General features: G+C 54.7%; 8 protein-coding genes across 8 annotated transcripts; 6 read left to right on the top strand and 2 right to left on the bottom strand.

Annotated features, from left to right (window-relative positions):
- Positions 1 to 47: 47 nt before the first annotated feature.
- On the top strand, positions 48 to 2,922 carry M409DRAFT_50665 (uncharacterized protein; the record flags this gene model as incomplete). The annotated part of the gene is made up of 3 exons (XM_033811591.1): positions 48 to 124; positions 179 to 1,523; positions 1,573 to 2,922. 3 exons carry the CDS (start codon positions 48 to 50, stop codon positions 2,920 to 2,922), a joined length of 2,772 nt encoding a protein of 923 aa, XP_033672084.1.
- Positions 2,923 to 3,661: 739 nt separating this feature from the next.
- M409DRAFT_50664 (uncharacterized protein) lies at positions 3,662 to 4,475 on the top strand (the record flags this gene model as incomplete). Its single annotated transcript, XM_033811590.1, has 5 exons — positions 3,662 to 3,703; positions 3,764 to 3,836; positions 3,896 to 4,097; positions 4,191 to 4,300; positions 4,360 to 4,475. The coding sequence occupies 5 exons, from the start codon at positions 3,662 to 3,664 to the stop codon at positions 4,473 to 4,475; spliced, it is 543 nt and encodes a 180-aa protein (XP_033672083.1).
- Positions 4,476 to 5,360: 885 nt separating this feature from the next.
- M409DRAFT_63565 (uncharacterized protein) lies at positions 5,361 to 7,109 on the top strand (the record flags this gene model as incomplete). The annotated part of the gene is made up of 1 exon (XM_033815656.1): positions 5,361 to 7,109. The coding sequence occupies one exon, from the start codon at positions 5,361 to 5,363 to the stop codon at positions 7,107 to 7,109; it is 1,749 nt and encodes a 582-aa protein (XP_033672082.1).
- Positions 7,110 to 8,810: 1,701 nt separating this feature from the next.
- Positions 8,811 to 11,739, top strand: M409DRAFT_18309 (uncharacterized protein; the record flags this gene model as incomplete). Its single annotated transcript, XM_033804446.1, has 2 exons — positions 8,811 to 11,587; positions 11,652 to 11,739. The coding sequence occupies 2 exons, from the start codon at positions 8,811 to 8,813 to the stop codon at positions 11,737 to 11,739; spliced, it is 2,865 nt and encodes a 954-aa protein (XP_033672081.1).
- A 1,005-nt stretch (positions 11,740 to 12,744) lies between these two features.
- Positions 12,745 to 14,589, top strand: M409DRAFT_50661 (uncharacterized protein; the record flags this gene model as incomplete). Its single annotated transcript, XM_033811589.1, has 1 exon — positions 12,745 to 14,589. The coding sequence occupies one exon, from the start codon at positions 12,745 to 12,747 to the stop codon at positions 14,587 to 14,589; it is 1,845 nt and encodes a 614-aa protein (XP_033672080.1).
- A 1,000-nt stretch (positions 14,590 to 15,589) lies between these two features.
- Positions 15,590 to 15,837, top strand: M409DRAFT_18307 (uncharacterized protein; the record flags this gene model as incomplete). Its single annotated transcript, XM_033804445.1, has 2 exons — positions 15,590 to 15,706; positions 15,769 to 15,837. The coding sequence occupies 2 exons, from the start codon at positions 15,590 to 15,592 to the stop codon at positions 15,835 to 15,837; spliced, it is 186 nt and encodes a 61-aa protein (XP_033672079.1).
- Positions 15,838 to 16,445: 608 nt separating this feature from the next.
- On the bottom strand, positions 16,446 to 17,466 carry M409DRAFT_63563 (uncharacterized protein; the record flags this gene model as incomplete). Its single annotated transcript, XM_033815655.1, has 3 exons — positions 16,446 to 16,723; positions 16,805 to 17,183; positions 17,245 to 17,466. The coding sequence occupies 3 exons, from the start codon at positions 17,464 to 17,466 to the stop codon at positions 16,446 to 16,448; spliced, it is 879 nt and encodes a 292-aa protein (XP_033672078.1).
- A 507-nt stretch (positions 17,467 to 17,973) lies between these two features.
- Positions 17,974 to 19,899, bottom strand: M409DRAFT_18305 (uncharacterized protein; the record flags this gene model as incomplete). The annotated part of the gene is made up of 5 exons (XM_033804444.1): positions 17,974 to 18,354; positions 18,421 to 18,642; positions 18,692 to 19,172; positions 19,236 to 19,639; positions 19,717 to 19,899. 5 exons carry the CDS (start codon positions 19,897 to 19,899, stop codon positions 17,974 to 17,976), a joined length of 1,671 nt encoding a protein of 556 aa, XP_033672077.1.
- Positions 19,900 to 19,937: the final 38 nt, after the last annotated feature.

Raw genomic sequence — 19,937 nt, 5'->3', positions numbered from 1 at the left:
CCTATCCTTAATATACCAGCCATTCCGCTGGCCAACCTTCCCTCACCATGCCGGGAATTTTACCAATGAAAGTCATCAAGATCGGGACGAATGCGCAGACCAGAATAGCACAGGCTTGTGATCGGTAGGTTAGGCAGACTCGAATACAGCCACGACTACTCTTACCAAAAGCCCGCAGATGCCGGAGCAAGAAGATCCGCTGCGATGGCATCCGTCCATGCTGCTCGCAGTGCGCCAACGTCGGGTTCGAATGCAAGACGAGCGACAAGCTGAGTCGAAGGGCGTTTCCGAGAGGGTACACAGAGTCGTTGGAAGAGCGAGTGCGTGTGTTGGAGAGTGAAGTGCGAGATTTGAAAGAGCTGCTGGACGAAAAGGATGAGAAGATCGATATGCTTTCGCGCCTGCATTCGCAGTCGACGCATCCGATACAGCTGCCGTCACCTCGACGGCCGTCGACGGTGTCGTTGGAAAGTCCGGGCAAGGCTGACTCGCCGCCTAAAGACGACGTTTTCAAGGTTCAACAGTCGCCCTATCTACTGGACGATGAAGGATCGGATTCGTACTTTGCTGGAACGTCGAGCAGCCGCACGTTCATCGAGGCCTTCAAGCACCGAGTGCAGGAGAGTGGACGCTCGACGGATGATATCGATACCGGATCACTGCTCGTGTGCAGCACCCGAAAAGGTCATGAGCATTCTGGAGCGTCGACACCAAAATCACACCAGGTGTACAAGGCGCCTCCGAGACTCCTGTCCGACCAGTTGATCACCATCTTCTTCCAGGAGTGGGCGCCATTATTTCCCGTCCTGCATCGTCCGACGTTCCTGACGTTGTACGAGCGATACGTTAGCGACTATGACTCCGTTACCGACAAAGCGGAAATCGCGCAATTGAACCTGGTCTTCGGTATCGCGGCCCTGTCGAGTGGTACACGATCCTCGGCTGAGCTGGAGAGCTTCGAGGGGCAATGGAAGGCTGCGATTGACTCCATCATCACGGACAACTCCATGGTTACGCTGCAGGCGTTGATCTTGGCTCAGTTGTTCTGTGTCCAGCAAGGTGACTTCACAAGGCTGCAGACTTATAAGGGTCTGTCCACGTCGCTGTCGGCACGTTTGGGTCTTCATCAATCGCAGAAGCGGTTTGCTCTTGGTACTCTCACTTGCGAGACGAGGAAGAAGGTCTTCTGGACGCTCTATACGGTCGACAGCTTCACTGCCGTCGTCCTTGGCCTGCCAAAGCATCTCAAAGACGAAGATGTCCACTGCGAGTATCCCGTCGACGCCGATGATGAGTATGTCACCGAGAAAGGCTTCACGCCTACTTTACCAGGAGAGTCGACCAAGTTGTCAAGCGCCCTGGCTCTGTTCCGTGCGGCTCGCATTCTCTCCAAGATCTTACTTGAAGTCTTCCCTGCAAAGACCTCGTACGACCTGTCGTTGAAGAAGCTTGGTGAGCTTGCAGATGAACTCGATGGGTGGAGCAACTCCTTGCCGTCGCATCTTCGCCTGCAGTTTGCGCAGGTAAGTTCAACCAAGTACAGTGTTCTGAGTCTACTGCTGACATCCACAGGACAAACCAAGCACAGGCACCATCTCAAGCCGCTCGCCTCTACTGTCGTTGACTTACCACTACATCCGAGCACTGATCCAGCGACCTGCCATATGTGCCTCGCTTGGAGCCAGGTCATCGTCAATGATGATGGCGATGGCTGGCTCATGCAAGCATATGATCCAGATTGTTCAGCTGCTGGATGAAAGAGGGCTGAGCTTCTCGTTCTGCCTCCACCGTGATGAGATCCTCGTCCTCTCCGGGTTTGGTCTGCTGTTCCAAGGATTAGGACTTGAACCAAATTCCAAGATCTTGAAGGACAACAGCAAGATGATCTCGGCCGTTATTGACGTGCTCAAGAAAACGAATGCACCTTGCGCGGACGAATTTGAGCGGGTGGCTACATCGTTCGTTACTAAAGTGCCTGCAACTCCGCCCGTATCGAAGACAAAGGTCCCTACACTGTCTCGCCATAACTCGGACGGCGCTCAATCGACGCATAGTGAGAGCAGCGAGAGCTTGCACTCCTCTACCAAGAGACAACTCAAGGCCATCGCCTCTCGCTTCACAGCGGGCAACAGCACCCGAACTCCAAAGCTGGACGTCACGGACAACAGCAGAAGACACACGGCTCACAACATCAGCCTACACCCACACGGTGTGCAGACTCAGAGCCAGCCATCTCTGCAACCGTCCACGTCCTATGAGCCAACTGCCACCTCCCGCTCCGAGCCAGCGAGAAGCCCGGTGAACATGTACTCCCGCCCCAACTCGACAGCCGCTGGCAAACCTTCAGCGCCCCCACAAGCAAAGCTGCAGCCCAAGCAAAGGCCCCAGCAGCGAAAGAACTTCAACCTGGACTACCTCTCCTTCGGCACCGACAGCGCAACAGACACCCCACCCAACGGCCGCGCCTCCCAACCGATCAAGACCGAACCCGGCCCAACCGACTGGGAGAAACTGCTCGGCTCCCTCGACAACGGCGATACGAACATCTACGACGGCATCTACGGCGGTCCAGCTGTCGATGCCCTCCTCGACGTGCCCTCGCTAGGGATCCACCATAGCAACCACTCCGCCACGGGCATCACAACCACCGCGGACAGCTCTTCCCTCGCTTGGAACGCCGACCTCTGGGCGCTCTGCCAGACGGACACGAATAGTTCCACGTCGGCCGTGAATTCGGCCAGCACTGGACCGCCCGCTAGCGTCCTCTCCTTCTCGACGGACGAGGGTGGTCTAAGTGGTTCAGAGGACTTTTCTGCGGATTGGATCGGTGCGGGCAGTGGTAGTACCAGTGCGGGCGACTCGTACAAGGGAATCGTCATGCCGCATGGGGATGAGATTGCTTTTGGGAGTTGGTGGGAGTGACTGAAATGAAAAGTCACAAAAACATGGGAAGGACGGAGGTTGATGGTTATGGCGAGTGAGGTGGGTTTGATCTTTTTCTGATGATCTTGGATTGCGTGTGTGCTCTTTTTGACGTGCGAGATACCACATGGTATTGTTTGTTTGTTTTGCTGATGATTGTGGATTGTGTGAGATGCTACTACTCTATTTGCTGGGCGACGGAAAGGGATAGGGATTAGTGAGGAGACAAAATTGTGTATGTAGGCAAGGCTAGGAAAATGGAATATCAATCACGACGTGATCTCCTGATTCAACGTATATTTGATCTCGTGATGCCGCATGACCCTTCGTGAAGACTTCTATGTTCTAGGAGTAATCCTAGGAAATGCGTTCGTTCTCTACTACGTGGCTTGCCTGCATCTTCGACGGTCCCAGTGGCTTCGTCACGATCATTCCAGAACACGCTCTGGCGCAGCATGAGGTCAAACCCGCCGACCTGACCACGTGGGTCAATGTTTGCAACAAGAATGGTTGTCTGTCTGGTGCAGATGACGTAGATGGCATGTGAGAGCTCCATGAAACTTGGCAGATCGCGTCTGGTGGGGTGAGGTGAGGGGCATGTGACAGACGCGTGTGAACAGAGAAAGAAGAAGTTGGTTGTTTGGCCTTTCTCTTTTGCACAAACAAACACTTGTTGTTGACTCTCTTGATCGTTGAAAACAATCACCCTTCTCATCACACAAACTCAACACAAGCAACCATGACTGACAAGGAAACTTCGACGCTGCAGTCGTACATCGACGTGAGTTGCCTAACCACCTCAGCCATACCAGAAACAACACAGAGCTGACTCTTCAAACAGAAAGCCACGGGCGCCGCCCAGAGCGTCCTAGGCTCCATCGCCGGCACGCCAGGCGACAAGGCCCAAGGCGAGGGTAACATCCCCACCTCCTCCAACTCCTCCATCCATCCTCAACTAACACCACCCCCACAGAAAAGAAGCGCGAAGCCGAAGCCAAACACGACATCTCCCAAGCCGGCGCCTCCATCGGCGGCGTCTCCGTCTCCGCCTCGGGCGTCGCCCAAAACGACCCCAACCGCCAGACGGGCTCCTGGAACCAGACGGTCGGCAGCGGAAAGGAGTTTGTGGGCGGGGCGTTGGGGCTGGAGGGGTTGAAGAGTGAGGGGCAGAAGCAGTAAGGATACATACCTACCTATATTCTCAAAAGGATTCTTTGAGGAGGGGGTTGTGGATGTTGGGTTATTGTACTGATGTGTGTGTATTGCAGGAACGAAGAGGGCAAGGCGCAGGAGGCGGCTGGGCAGTTGAATGATTTGGGGAGTGGGATTAAGGATCGGGTTAGTGGGACTGTGGGGGGTGCTGTTGCAGGTGTTACTGGTAAGCCAATCGTCTTGACGAGAGTGAGGGGATGTGTATGCTGATGATGTTTGGTGTAGGTGATCGTGAGCAGCAGGCCAAGTACCACGCTCAACACGACCAAGGCAAGACGCTCCAGCGTGGTGTCGAGTCGGAGCTGGACAAGAAGGCTCAGGCTGAGGTTGAGAAGAAATAAGCCAGTTACCAAGGGGGTGTAAACAACAGAGAGGCAGCTGCATGATGGAGAGACATGAAGTACGGATTATACCCAGGCGATGGATGGAATGAGGCACGAAATACGGCAGACAGTAGTTTTGACACGGCCCGGCAGTGAACTTGAATCAGACAGTTGAAACAGCCTGTTCCTTGCCAATTGTGCCGATGATGATTGTTCCGAGCCGTTCATATTCCCAATTGCATGTGCGGGATACTGACGGGTTATTTTGTTACTCGTGTGTGATGTTGCTTGTCTGGGAGGCATCGCAGAAGACCGGTTGTCTGATGAGAGTTTGCGAGGCCAGCCCGTGTTTTCCCGCTATATTTTCTGTCGTGATGTGTTTTTCTTCTTTGCTGGAACCAATTCCAAGCCGTGTCCTGTTTGTTCGAGCAGAGGGAGCAATCTTCTCCAAACTCGGTGTCCGATGGAGGAATTGCTGCCACGGCGCAATTGATGATAGAGTCATCTCACGAGCATGGACTCCATGGAGCAGGCCAGCAGGATCGGGGGCGTGTGCCGAAACGAAGAGACTCACTCATCACTCCGCTTCGACGCTCTTCCGTTGGGTCAGCCTGCGTCAACCGCGCGCCGACATGCCTCCTTCACCACCTCCTCCTCCACCTCCTCCACGTGCGACGCCTCTGCCTGCCCCTGACCGCCTCATCACCCAACATGACACCCTTCTATTCAACATCGATACTCCATCCATCATCACTATCGCCGACGCTGTAGTCGTAAGATGATCCGTCAGCTCCACCTCCGTTAACCCCGAATCCGCATCCTGGCAGCGCCGACTCTTGGCCGGTATCACTTCACCCTGCGACCCAAGTATTCTTATCACGAGAGGTAGACGTCGCCGGCGTCATGAATGAGACAGATTCGGGTCCTCCGACGCCCAACAATGGCGAGCGCAAAGGCAAGTCCGCCATGGGCGAGGCACTCTCCAAGACACCCATCCGCAAGGACTCGTTTGATAGATTGGATGGCTTCCCTGCGACACTCGATTCCACCCCTCGACGCTTCTCAACAGGCGCCGCGAGAGTTCCCATGCCCACACCGCACGTCATGGCCGCACAGGCGGCTGCAGAGGAGGTATTGGAAGAGAGACGGTCGAGGACACCTCGAGAACATCAAGAGCTCAGCGCTGCAATATCACGATTCCAGATCTGCTCCGATACCCCCTCCATCGCGCGACTGGCGGCGCTGACGAGTCCTTGTTATTTCCACAAGCGGTTTGGGGACGCGGTGGATATTCAGAAGGTGTTGGAGGAGATCAAGTGCGATGATGAGTTGTCTCATAGTCGGTTGATGCAGACTGCGGCTTCTGTGAGGGAGGTTTCGAGACAATTGCAGAGGAGACCGTTGCGACGGGCTGTGCGCAATGTCATGATCATCACCAAGGCGCGGGACAACAACTTGGTTACTTTGACGAGGGAGTTGGCGGAGTTCTTGTTGGAGACGCCGAGATATGGGAAAGACGTGGGTGTGCATGTCTGGGTGGATTCGAAGTTGCGACGATCGAAGCGGTTCGACTATGACTCGCTGATGGCGCAAGATGAGACTTTCAAGGACATGCTGCATTTCTGGACACCTGCGCTATGCTTGGAACGACCTGAGCTATTTGATCTGGTCATTACGCTTGGAGGTGATGGTACAGTCCTTTATACTTCGTGGCTGTTCCAGCGGATTGTTCCTCCTGTGCTGGCCTTTTCCCTGGGATCACTTGGATTTCTCACCAACTTCGACTTCTCGATGTACAAGGAACAACTGAATCGGATTATGGGCGATCAAGGCATGCGTGTCAACATGCGAATGCGGTTTACGTGTACAGTGTATCGATCCGCAGCTTCATCAGTCGCAGCATCCTCAGCATCCTCAGCAAGCGTATCAACAACGACCAGCCAATACGGAGGCGACGGACAATCCAGCAAGATTGAAGGCGAAACTCACGAGGTGTTGAACGAGCTGGTTATCGACCGTGGTCCAAGTTCATACATTTCAAGTCTGGATCTCTACGCCAACGACAGCTTACTCACGCGAATCAGCGCCGATGGCATTATTCTTAGCACACCTACGGGAAGCACGGCATACTCGTTGAGTGCGGGTGGGAGCCTGGTGCATCCTGACATTCCTGCCATCTTGCTCACCCCGATCTGTCCACATACATTGTCATTTAGACCGATGCTGTTGAACGATGACATGGCACTGAAAGTTGCGATACCATCGACTGGACGTGGCGGTGCGTTTGTGTCGTTTGACGGCAAAGGTCGAGTGGAACTTGGTCGTGGGGATGAAGTCGTCGTGCGAGCTTCGCAATACCCTTTCCCGACCGTAATGGGTCAACCTCTGGAATGGTTCGACAGTATATCTAGGACTCTCCGGTGGAACACCCGCGCCGCCGAGCAGAAGGACTGGGCTGGTGGGGCGGCTGGCCACGGCGATGGTGATGGAGCTGACATGGTGGAGAATGAGGAACGAGAGAAAGGATCACGAAGGAAGGAGCCCGAGTTCGATATTGATTTTGAAGACGATGATGACCTCCCCTCATCGACCAAGGACAGTGGGTATGGCAACTCAGAGGCAGGAAATGGGTCTGAGAAGCGGTGGAGCTAAACCACTCTACGACAAGCTGGAAAAGGGAAATCTGGAGAGGGGTGTGTGGAGAAACAGACATTCGCGTCGCCCCAATGACCTGGAGAGGTGGGTATGCATTTCTCGCGGTTATTTTGCGTCGGTGTTGCAAGGGCGCGTCAAGGGTTTTACGGGATGGGTGGGTCCTGGGTCTCGCGTGTTGATGTTCGGTGGAGATGGCATGTGAATGTCGATGAGATACAGAAGAAGAAATTCTATACTCTTGCATAGACGAGAGCGATACACCGACTCGATGAATGGGTTTCTCCACATGCTATGTATGGATCAAGGTTTTCTCTCGTAGATACCGATTGTGTGCTTTTGCATGTGAAGACAGACGATGAAACTTGACGCCGTCTATTTATAAAGAAATGCGGTTGAGACCGAAACGTGCACATGTGAAGACTGATGGCGGCACTGCCGAGAACAACGGGACCTGAGGTTTGCGTGGCGAAAGGCTTGACCAGCGGTTGAGCAACTCAAAACACCACTCGCACACCCGTCACCACGTCCTTTCGAGCAACACGACCCAAGCGGCCCACATTATTATGCGTCCCGCCAGCTGCTCGGATCGGGATGAAATCCCTCTCTCTCTGCCATGATCAGTCTCACTCAGCAGCATTCGTGTTGGCCCAGTGTTTTTCCTCACCCGCCGCCGCCGCCAGCTCTTCGGTGGGAGCGCCTATCAAAATGACCACGCAAAGGCAGCGACAGCAAGACAGAGATTTCTTCCTCGCGCTGAGATAGCAATGTTCCACGGACGGATTGCTCGGAACACAAGCCAGACGCCGCATTCCTCACATCACTCAGCAGACCGACTCCACCCTCCCGACTTCCCACACAGACAGTCGTTCGCTCGGCCTACCCAGTGCGGGAGATCCGGTGGGTCTCTGATAGCAGCGATGGGTCTTGGTGTGTGATTCCTACGCGCACGCCTTGGTCGATGCTGCTTCGTCTGGAACGCATCGCGACATGGTGCTGTGGGACTCGCTACAGTCTACGTCCACCTGCGTCATACGCCAAGGGAAGTCTGTCTATCAAGGAGAGCGGGTGAGTAGTTGTTGTGTGTGTAGGTGGTGCTTCTCTGCCATACAAAGCACAAACCGCACTTTTCTCTGTCTCGTTTCTCAACCACTCTTACACGACACTTTCTGCGCGCCCGAGATTCTCGCACGACTCCTATCTCTCTTGGCTTGCCTCCTGATTACGAATTAGCTCGCTCTCAGCAGAGAGAAGATCTCGCGGGCTTTTCGCGTCCTTGTTCCATTTCTCCCAGTCTCTCTGGCGTTCGGCTGGGGTCCAGAGGTCTCGCCCCAAGTACCTTTGTACCCAACGCTACCGGGTTGGCTTATATCAAAAGACGACAGTGCATCCGACGAGTGCGAGAGGAACACTCTATACCTACACGTCTGACGAATTTTTCTTGCTCTTCTCTCCCACTTCTTTGGAATACACACTGGGGAGAGGCTACGCTCGCTACTTAATACTAATATTCGCAAACACGTTTTCTTTGTCCTCCCGGCCGGCGTGACTACTCTGGAGGCTAAATACGGCACAAACAAAAACTTCGAGCGAAACCCAGGGTCCCGGATCCGGCCACGGCCATAATACCTGCCCACGGCCAGAAATTGTCATTGTTTGGTCGACACATCTACCCCGGATTCCATCTGGAGTGCAATCATCATGTCGACTCCGACCGAGGAGTATTCCAATCCCTTCGTGGATCCGCGAAACATGTCGGAGTCGCCGAAACACAGTCCGGATTCCAGCGGCGTTGTAACGAGTGCTGAGGGAGGAACTCCTGCGAATGGAGAGAGACCTAGAGGCAAGAAACGAGTGGGCTTCACGGGAGGGACGCCATCAGAGGGACCGAGTCAAAGAACGAGCTTTGTCGATCCGGATGGGACGTATTCGCCGTATAGTGAGAGTCCGAACTTTGGATCGCCGGATGTCAGTGGCAACAACACGCCGCCTACAAACAGCCATACGAGGAATAGTAGTGGGGATCTATTGCTGCCGCCAAGTGCGAGCAAATCTCATTTGCCGGAATTGTCAGAACAGCAGACGGAACAGCTTCGAGATTCGCTGAGTCGAAGTTTGGATGTACCTCGTCCACGACCGGCGTTGAGACGAGGTGGATCGACCAAGGCGACGGAACCTGAGGATGCGATCGAAGGGCCGGATGATGATGGGGCGAGAGCACTGCGGCAGGCGAGTGCGCGGAAGGCTTTTGAAAGAGGCAAGCAGCTTGAGAGGGACGAGTTGAGTTATTCGGCACCTGCATCCAGACGGTCTTCGCCGACTCGTGGGAGAGCGATCCCTAGCCTACGCATGGACGACATTCCGTTGAAGGACTTCAACGACGACAAGTCTGAGGTGTCCGACAAGGAAGATGATCACCTCCCTCCCCTCCAGCGTCAACGGAAAGCGTCTCACGCCGAAGCATTCAACTTGGTCAGGAGGCATACGTCCGCCCGCGATGCCCTTGAATCCAAGCCCAGCTCAGGCGATCTCTCCTCTGGCACTCGATCTGGAGCGGTGACGCCGACCGAGGAGCAAAAGTACTTCATGGAAGACTACCAGCCCAAACCAAAGGAGTATCGAGGTGGTATTCTGGGCTCGTTGCTCAAGCTGTACCATGACGAACAACAACCCGGCGGCCCTGGAATGCCCAAAGCACACCTTAGAACCGGCAGTAGCGGTGGACACAGCGCACTTTCGAGCCCTGCCCATTCGCCTCCATCTTCTGGTGCTACTACACCTACCTCCCATTGGTACTCCTACAAGAGTAAGAATCAATCCGCTTCGTCCCTCGCCACCTTGATTGGTACCTCGTCTGCCATTGGCTCTCCCGCTGTGTCTGGCTTGGGCGAGCAGGTCAGCCAACGACTGAAGGAGCAGCAACAAGAGCAGGCCAAACGCCCTGGTATGGGCAAGCGGTCTCGAAGTGGTGGTGCGCTGGCAGCTTTCAACCGCATGAGCAGACCTAGACTGCAGGAAGAGTATAAAATTACCGCACACATCGCCGAGACGATCACACGGCAAAAGTACCTGTTGCGGCTCTGCAAGGCTTTGATGCAGTACGGTGCGCCTACCCATCGATTGGAGGAGTACATGATGATGAGTGCGAGAGTTCTGGAGACCGAAGCACAGTTTCTGTATATTCCTGGTGCCATGGTGGTCTCTTTCGAGGATCGGACGACGCATACGAGTGAGGTGAAGTTGGTTAAGGTTGCACAGGGATTGGATCTCGGGAAGCTACGCGATGTTCATGAGATCTATAAAGAGGTAGTACACGATCGACTGGGCGCGGAAGAGGGGATTAATCGACTGAGAGAAGTGACGGCACGAAAACCCAAGCACAACCGACTTTTTCGACTACCTGTCTACGGCTTGGCTGCTGTATGTGTCGGGCCTTTCGCCTTCGGAGCCAGGCTTATCGACCTTCCCATATCCTTCTTCCTGGGCTGCATCCTAGGCTGGCTCCAACTTTGGGTCGCCCCAGCCTCTGACCTTTACGCAAACGTCTTCGAAATCGCCGCCTCGGTCATAACCTCCTTCCTCGCCCGCGCCTTTGGCAGCATCCGCGGCGGCGAACTCTTCTGCTTCTCCGCCCTCGCCCAGTCCTCCATCGCCCTCATCCTCCCAGGCTACACCGTCCTCTGCGCCTCCCTCGAACTCCAATCCCGCCAAATCGTCGCCGGCAGCGTCCGCATGGTCTACGCCATCATCTACTCCCTCTTCCTAGGCTTCGGCATAACAGTCGGCACCGCCATCTACGGCCTCCTCGACCGCAACGCCACCTCGGCCACCGAATGCTCCAACACGATCCCCAAATACTGGTTCTTCTTCTTCGTCCCGGGCTTCACCATGTGCCTCATCATCATCAACCAAGCGAAATGGAAACAAGCCCCCGTCATGATGATCATCGCCTTCGCCGGCTACGTCGTTAACTACTTCTCCGCCATCCGCTTCGCCGGCAACACGCAAATCTCCAACACCCTCGGCGCGCTCGTCATCGGCGTCCTCGCCAACTTGTACTCCCGCATCGGCGGCAAGCTCGAAAACCGCATGTGGGACCTCTGGGAGGACCGTCTCCGTCCGCGGTGGAAGTCTCTCCGCAAACGCGTCTCCCGCCACCAGGGCCGGAGGAAGTCCGCCAAGGTTCTGGAGGAGGGCAGTCTGGCCAACGACACCGAGTCCGTCATGTCGGCTTTCAAGCCCGCTGCTCGACGGGTAGGATACGGACTCGCAGCCGCGGCTATGCTGCCTGCCATCTTCGTGCAGGTCCCCTCTGGTCTTGCGGTGAACGGGTCTCTCGTAGCGGGTATCGCGTCCGCGGACCAAATTACTGGCAATGCGACGAATGGAACGACGGTGGTGAATAGCACGACGATCGCGAATGCGGCGGAGAGTTTGAATAGTATTGCTTTTACCGTGGGGTATTCGGTGATCCAGGTGTAAGTTCTCCGCCTCCCCTCCTGCTCACCGTACGAGTGGAGATTTGCTAACGAAGTTGTGCAGTGCGATCGGCATCACCGTCGGCCTCTTCCTCTCCGCCATCGTCGTGTATCCCTTCGGCAAGAGGCGTTCAGGTCTGTTTAGTTTTTGAAAAGCGAGTCAAGCGAGCATTACACTATACTATTGCTATGTTGTATTGTTGTGTTATTGTACTTTTCAGCGACGGTGAAAGGGTGGGAACAACAGGTACCAGCGAGGAATTGGAGCCTTTGGAGATTGGAGTCTTTGGAGAAACCGCTGTTTGGACTTTGTGTGCAAGAGATACCCAGATAGACCATTGTGTGTTACATGATCAACGGCCGGAAAGTAATGATTACTTTGCTGAGGAAAGACTTGAATTCTGGATTCCTCTTCTCAGGCACTTCATTAGTGCACACATCACCATGCTTTTCTCGTGGCAATGTGGAGCGCTTGTGACCACGGCACAGAGAATGGCCGACTCAGGCAAGATAGTAGTCGATCGAGAGGCTGGGGTCGTCTCGCGCATGGGATAACAATTGAACAATGTGCTCGAGGTGGCTGTGTGACTGGGGGGTGCTGCCGCAGAACAACCAACCCCCTGCATGTAGGCGCCGACCAAGTCTCCCTTTCAGGCATTGCACACCGGTTGCTGCGTCGCTCATCGTGTGCAATTGCTTTCGAAGGTTCCTATGTACTCTTCAATTGCAAGAAAGCGAGGTCGTACACTCACATACGGGATCCTTTCGTTCTTGTGTAACATCTGAAGTTGGCAGACCCCGTAGAGGGGACGAGGATCCATCGAGACGTGAGAAAGGTGCAGGCCTGGACATCCCACGCTTCGAAATTGAACGTGCACGCCTGCATGAACACTTTGAAAGCGAGTACCCGCGCCGCACTCGTGCACAAACCTCAGGATACGTGCATGTACGCTCAAGCTCATCGGTATTGGTCACTTGATGGAACAAGCGTCGATATGATGAGGCCGTGCCCGTTTCATTCATCGCTGAGGAACAAGGATAGGAGCGTAGTAGACGTGCTCGAGAGTTGTTATAAAGTTGCATTCACTTGCTCTCGACTAGTCCCCCATCTGACTTCGTTAGTGCACAAAGCAACCACACCTTCACACAGATATCACATGTCTACTGTTATTTACCCTCCATACTCTTCCCTCTCTTTACCCAATGATCAGAGTTCTTTTCGTCTGCTCTCGATCCAAGGCTCTGTGGATGTGAACTCGCCCATTGTCACCAGTCTACGCCTTGCCCAGCTTGATGAGAAACCCGAATTCGAGGCCCTTTCCTACCACTGGGGCACTGGCAACGCAACAGAAGATGTGCTGGTCAACAACGAAAAGCTTCCCGTCACGCCGAACCTCGCAGCCGCTCTTCGTGCTCTACGGCTACAGAACAAGGCGCGGGTCGTATGGATCGATGCGATCTGCATCAATCAAGCCTACAACCCAGAGAAAAACCTTCAAGTCGGCCTGATGAGGAGGATCTTCGCCACATCGTCCAGAGTCGTCGTCTGGCTTGGACACAGTGACACCTTGAGTCACGAAGCCTTCAAGGTCATGCAGAAGCCGGCTGGAAAGCGCTACCAGAATGTTCTCGAGGCGGTCCTACGCAGACCCTGGTTCAGGCGTGTCTGGGTTGTGCAAGAAGTCGCTTTCGCCCCCAGTGTCACAGTACAGTGTGGATCAGACACCACTGAGTGGGACTCGATCATTCGCCATTGTTCTCAGCTGGGACGGCTCCGCTCGGTCATCGACCCGGATGCACCCCCAGGCTCAAAGCACTTCCATCCTTCGTTCTACCCACGAATCTTGGACGCCACGCGCCGCAAGGTTCAGGCCGGTGGTAGGTTGCCATTACTGGAGGCCTTGAGGAGTTTCCGTGCCTTCGACTCGACTCGAGCGGTTGACAAGGTCTACAGCATCCTGGGTCTTCTTGAGGACCCAAAGGTAGTCACAGTCGCCTACGATAGACCTGCCGAGGACGTCTTCCGCGAAGTAGCCATATACAGCATCCATACCTCACAGCGGCTAGATCTTTTCCGAGACTGTTTACCCGAGGAAGGACATGTTCCAGTAAATACCTGGGTTCCTGACTGGGCGAGTAAGGAGCAGGCTGTCGAACACGACATCGAGTACTTTGCGGCAGAAGAGCCATTCGGGGCAAGCTGTGACAGTCCCTTCGGCGATGTTGCCGTTGGACAGCACGGTAGTCTGCAAGTATCAGCCCAAGTTATCGCGACCATTGCAGAGCTCTCCCAAGGCTTACCCAGCTACGAAGACATCCGCAAAGGCATCTTACCATCAGGCCGTGTGCTACCATCCAGACGATGGTTCGAAGTCATTTCTCACCTGTTGAGCATTCCCGAGAGCTGGAGTGCAATAGGATGTAGGATCAATGGCGATGACGGTACCTTGCAAGACCAGTACGGGACAAACGAAACAGCGATGGAGGCGCTCTACAACACGCTATGCAATCTAGCGCCACCGTTCTCGGATCTGGAGACTGCACGTCAGTTTGATAAGTGGATGACATTCGTCGAGATGTTTCAATCTGCTGCCCGCCGATGGCAGACACGTATTGCACAAGCTTTACCTTGGATGATTGTATGGCTTGTGAGCGGACCATACGCGGTATTGATCGTGACGATGCTGCTGTACCACGCCTGGAAGGGTGATATTGTCCTGAATCCTCCACGGCCTCCAGTCATACCGTTTCGCTCGACCTGGTTGCTGGGTCGCACGGATAACGACCTTCTCGGAATATTTCCAGCGCCGACATTTGTCGCACCTCGGGCGATATCTTCCAGAGTCGGAGATGCGGTAATGATATTGAAAGGAGGTGCACGTCCATATGTGTTGCGAAAAGAGGAAAGCAAATGGCGGCTGATTGGCGATGCCTACGTCCATGGCATCATGCACGGCGCTGCGTTCGATGAGAGCAAGTGCATGACAATCGAGCTGCTGTGAAGATTTGCGACCATTGGTAGCAGGCAAGAGCGCTACAAGGCCCTTCTCTGAACAACCCATGTTTTCTTGCACCGCCACAGCTCGTGGGAAGGTTGTGAGCTAGGATCACGAAGCTCCGCCACAGATCATCACCCAGCATGAAACGGCCGGACGAGCTCTGCTGCTGTTTGTGGCTGTGCCGTGCCAGCAGCGCCACATGGTTTGTCCGCGTACAGCCAGCCAGCGCAGCAGTTGACAGCAGTCTTGTGCGACAGGAACAGATAGATTGCGTGCGCGGTACGGTTCGGCCTTGGGAACGCAGACGCGGAACTAGCAGGCGACCGTGCATCACATCATCATGGGACCGTAATAATGCCTTGGTCAGCTTCCCTGCCAGTAGGCGCGTGAGGCGCCACAGTGATGAGCGCAGGTTTCCGGCGAGATCAGCCAGCGCGGCTCGCCAGGAGTCTGATTCAGGTCGGCTCTGGATGAACAGATCGACGTCCAAGCCTTACAGGTGGTCGTCACGAGAGTTGGTGGTGGCACACAGAAGCTGAATCCACGCGTCCATGAGCGGCCAGGAATATCGCTGCCTTGTGCGAAATAGCGGAAAGAAAGTCATTGCGGTGGTGGTGGTGAGAGATGAACATCAACAACTTGGAAGCTTCGGACTTCGCAACGCGCATGGGCCAAGGAAACACACGTCATGGCTGTGGCGTCACGAGCTAACGGCAAAGGACGTCACATTACCCGCCTCATATAATTCTCCCCCCAACCTTTCTCGCCCTCGGACCAGACAAACCCTCAGCGCAACTGATACCGCAAACAAGACACCACCACCTCTCCAACAGCAACATCAACGAGACCCGTACAACTCGAGTGATCCTTCGACCAACACCGCTGCAATGGCCGTCACTTTGTCGTGAGTTACTCCTACTGCGCGAGCGCAACTCCAGCCATCTCCGGATAGGCGCGGATTGGCATTGCTCGCGAAGAACAACAGCGCCCCAGAAGACACACGATGCAGCGACTGACACGAACGATTCACAGCGACGCCGTGAAGATAGTTTTCGCATTTATTCTCCCGCCACTTGGTGTATTCCTCGAGCGCGGCTGCGGAGCCGACTTCCTCATCAACGTAAGCATCCAAAACAACCACCACCACAACAAGGAACATGCGCCTAATATGTCAACTTTCAGATCCTCCTGACCATCCTCGGCTGGATTCCCGGCATCATTCACGCTCTGTACATCATATTCAAGTACTAGACGGCTCGACCCACTGATCCACCACCTACCACCACGATGACAACCATCCCAAGCGATACCCACTTAACAACGAACATCTCCTTTTACTTCGCGAAAGCTTCCCAGCCAGACAACCACACCCAGCAAATTTCCGACAGGAAGGGATATGAATGAAGGAGAAAGAAAAGACAATAGGTGGAATGAAAGGCCCGACGTAGCGATGGAAACCTCTTCATTATGTGCATACCCTGACTGACTGAGCTTTTGTTTGGGCGTGAGATTGATTGGGGGGTTTTGAGGCTGTGAAGCGTTTTCTTTTTTTGGTGGTGAAGCATGGTTCCTATGTAACAGTAATTGGCAACGAAACCTGTACAGTGCTCAAATCTGCGTCAAGTCATTCTTTTTCTTCACTCATGTCTCACTCACGCGTGGCACATAAAACATTCAAGTTCAATCATGTCATTAGAGTTGAGGGATCTAGTTTCCATCCTTCGATACCACTACTCCCTCGTCTCCGCAAAACGCCTGCCTTCCTTTGGTATCTCAAAGCAGTCTAAGCCCGTATGTGATGATGACTCCCGTTCTCACTCCATTCTACACCTCTCCACTTGACCTACGCTTGCACTACATCACCGAAGAGCCTTCTCAGCAAACTTGGGAAGCACAAACGCGGCCTCGTGCACCTTGGCGCTGTAGTACTTGAACAGCTTATCCTCCTCGGCCTCCTTCAGCGTCCGCAGCGGCTTCTTGACGTCGCGGCTGCCGTCCTTGCTGCACACCAGGAAACCGATCTGGCCGCTGGGGTACGTGGGGATCGTGGTCCACGCAAATTCGGCGATGGGGAAGACGGTCTTGACTTGCTTCTTGAGGTTCTCGATCAGGCTCAGGTGCAGCCAGAGGTTCTCAGCTATTGAAAGACAAAGTGTCAGTAAAACGTAGTGCTAATCCACCGGACTGGTTATCCTAGATGGACGGGGACAGGGCTTACAACCTTGGGTGGTAATGATACCGCCCTCACGTAGGGCGCCGTGGAGGAGCTCGAAGTACGGCTTCTGGAAAAGCGACTCGGCGGGCCCCTCGGGGTCAGAGCTGTCGGTGATGATGACGTCGAAGGTGTCCTTGTAGTCCTCGAGGAACTTGAAGCCGTCGCCGACGTGGACCTTGACGTTGGGGTGTTGGAAGCCCACGCTCATGCCGGGGAGGTACTTCTTGCTGAGACGGATGACGGCCTCGTCGATGTCGCAGAGGATCGCCTCTTCCACGCTCTCGTGCTTGACGACCTCGCGGAGGACGCCGCCGTCGCCGCCGCCGATGACGAGGACTTTCTTGGGGTTGGGGTGCGAGAACATGCCCAGGTGGGTGATCATCTGAGAAAAGCAGCCCTCGTCAGTATCCACTTTGTGCATATGACTCGACCTTCGAACTCACCTCTTGGTACGAGAACTCATCCCGCTCGGTGCACTGAATGACATTGTCCAGCACCAACACCATACCATAGTCCGAGCTCTCAAAGATGAGCACATCCTGATACTTGCTCTTCTCGTGATGAACGACCTGGTTGACCTTGAGCGTCATAGCCTGGCCAGGCCACATGTCGCTGATCTCGCGGAACCAGCCATCCTTGATCGTGGGGTGGGTGATTTCTGCCATTGCGGCGGTAGTGGTGGTGTTCGAGGTCGGTCGTAGTTGGAGTCGGTGTCGAGAAGTTGGGGTGGGTGATGCAAGCGAGCGTCGGAAGTGAAGAGGCAAAGTATTGTCACGCCGAGGGTGAGCAAACAGGTTTGTCGTGGTTTGGGGAGGTGTTGCAGCAGCAGCAGCATTCGTTGCAAAGATTTCGTAGCTTTGCCGGGCAAGACCCTGGCCGTTTTGTTCGAAGCACCCCCACATTCACTTCACCCCACCTTCCGTGGCTAACGACTGTCACATGAAGACGACACTAATAAGTTAGCGACATCTGATTTCACATGTGAAGAAGTTCACATGTCAGTGTAATTTGGTGCTAAGAGTCATCATATCTCTCACATGAAGATCTTCAAAGGCCCCTTGACACGGCCACGAAGTTCTAGCAAAGTTCATTCTCCCATAGAGCTCATACGAATCCTTCCTCAACACAGCGACAGCCAGCTAACCAACATTGAAAAACAATCATCCAGCCACCTAACCACGCTCAACAACCCTCAACCTCACCCTCGTATTCCGCGGCTCAATCGTCAAAAAATCATTCGCCTCAAAATCCACCAACTCCCGCGGCAACTCCAGCAGCTCAAAATGCCACAGCAGCACGACCAACAACACCCGAAACTCCAGCATCGCAAACTTGGTGCCGAAACACATCCGCGGCCCATCAGCAAACGTCAGCATCGGCGCCGCCCGATTGTCAAACTTGACGCTGCCGTCTTCCTGCTTCACGAGCCAGCGATCCGGACGGAAGACGTCGAGGTCCGTGTGGCTGTGGCTCCACATTCGCGAGGTGGTGTTGCCGGTGCGTTTGCTTTCGTCGATGGGGAGGGCGGGGGAGGTGAAGCTGGGTCCGACAGGCTGGACGTTTGATTCAGCATATGATGTCTGGAGAGATAGTTTTGGGTGCCGTTTTGGGTGACTTACCGGCATGAAGACATTCGTTCCTTTGGGGATGAAGTGGCCGAGGAGCTGGGTGTCGACTAGGCTCGTGCGAATGTGGCAGGGGATGATGGGCATGTGGCGAAGGACTTCGTGGGCGACTGCGTCGCAATGGGGGAGGTTGGCGGGGATGATGTCCTCCTTGGGGATTGTTGAGACGTTGCCGAAGACGGCCTTGAGCTCGGCGCGCACTTTTTGTTGCACGTCCTGATCGGATGTCAGTAGTCGAAGAAAATGGTTTTATGAAATGACTTACCTGATGCACAGCAAGATACTTGAACGCCCACGCTGTCGTATCCGCAACAGTCTTCTGCCCGGCATGCATCATCAACGCCAACTCGTTTTGCACAGCCTTCAACTCCGAAGCCGGAATTTCGTCGCCAAAAGTCGCCTGTAATCTATTCAACATCGACGCCATGGCGCTCTCGTCCGCTGGTAGCTTCTTCTCCGAGAGACGCTTCGCCGCTTGTTTAACCTCATGCTCCAGCCTTGCATCATGCACGGCGGTAGCACGACGCAGTTTGGGCGTAAGTCTTAGCACGAGCTTCTGGTGCGTGATGCCGAGTGGTGACTCGAGCGGGATCTGTGATGTCGCTGAGATGTCGATGATGGCTTTCAGGACGTCTGGGAGCTTCGCGGCGAGAACCTGATTATCGAGGAGTTTGTTGCTCTCATTCAATGCTTCAATCTGTGAAGAAACGGCCCCAAGCTTGCCATTGTACGAGTACGTCCAGATACTAGTATTCGAAGAGTCAGCAAACCAAACCCTCCCCAGGCGAGAAAGCAAGAAAAATACTCACATATCAGCCGTAGCATTCTTCAAATCCTCCCTAACATCAAAAACCTCCCCCCGTGCCAACCTCGCCTTCAACGCCAACAACTCCACCAACTCCCCCGCGCCCCGATACATCGCCTCCAACCCGACCGAATTCACAAACCGCGACGTCGTCGTCTCCCCCAACATCCTACGATTCGCCCTCCACCGCTCATTCGTCTTGAGCGCCGCCAACGTCCCCGGCCACGCCCCGCGATGCAGATCGATCGCGAAATCCGCGTACTCGAACTCGTGCGCGCGCCGCGTCATGAGGTCTTGGGCTTCGCGGCCGTCGCAGAGGAGGAGGCAGGGGCGCCCGAAGGGTTGCATGAAGAGTTGGAGGAGGGGGACGCCAAGGTCTTCGGCGGGTTTGTAGAAGTAGCTGCTGAACTAAAAGTGAAGGGTAGAAGGTCAGCGAATGTCTTAGACACGAAATGGGGGGACCTTCTGCCCTTCAGTATACGTACGCGGCCGGCATGCTTGGTGTGCGCGAGGGCGAGGGGGAGGTTGCCTAGGAGGTTTTTTTCGGAGCCGGGGACGTAGGGGATTCCCGGGAGGGGTTTGGGGAGGGCGGCGCGGGAGGCGAGGTAGAGGATGGCGGTCAAGGCCAGGAGGACCAAGATCGTTGTTGGGGAGAAGATGGTGTCCATGGCGTGTGGGAATGGATCTTGGGAGAGGGACCTGCCAA

This window comes from Zasmidium cellare, assembly GCF_010093935.1.
Source record: "Zasmidium cellare ATCC 36951 unplaced genomic scaffold M409scaffold_5, whole genome shotgun sequence".
In the NCBI taxonomy this organism is placed as follows: Eukaryota; Fungi; Ascomycota; class Dothideomycetes; order Mycosphaerellales; family Mycosphaerellaceae; genus Zasmidium; species Zasmidium cellare.
This window is presented reverse-complemented; position numbering and strand designations above follow the sequence as displayed.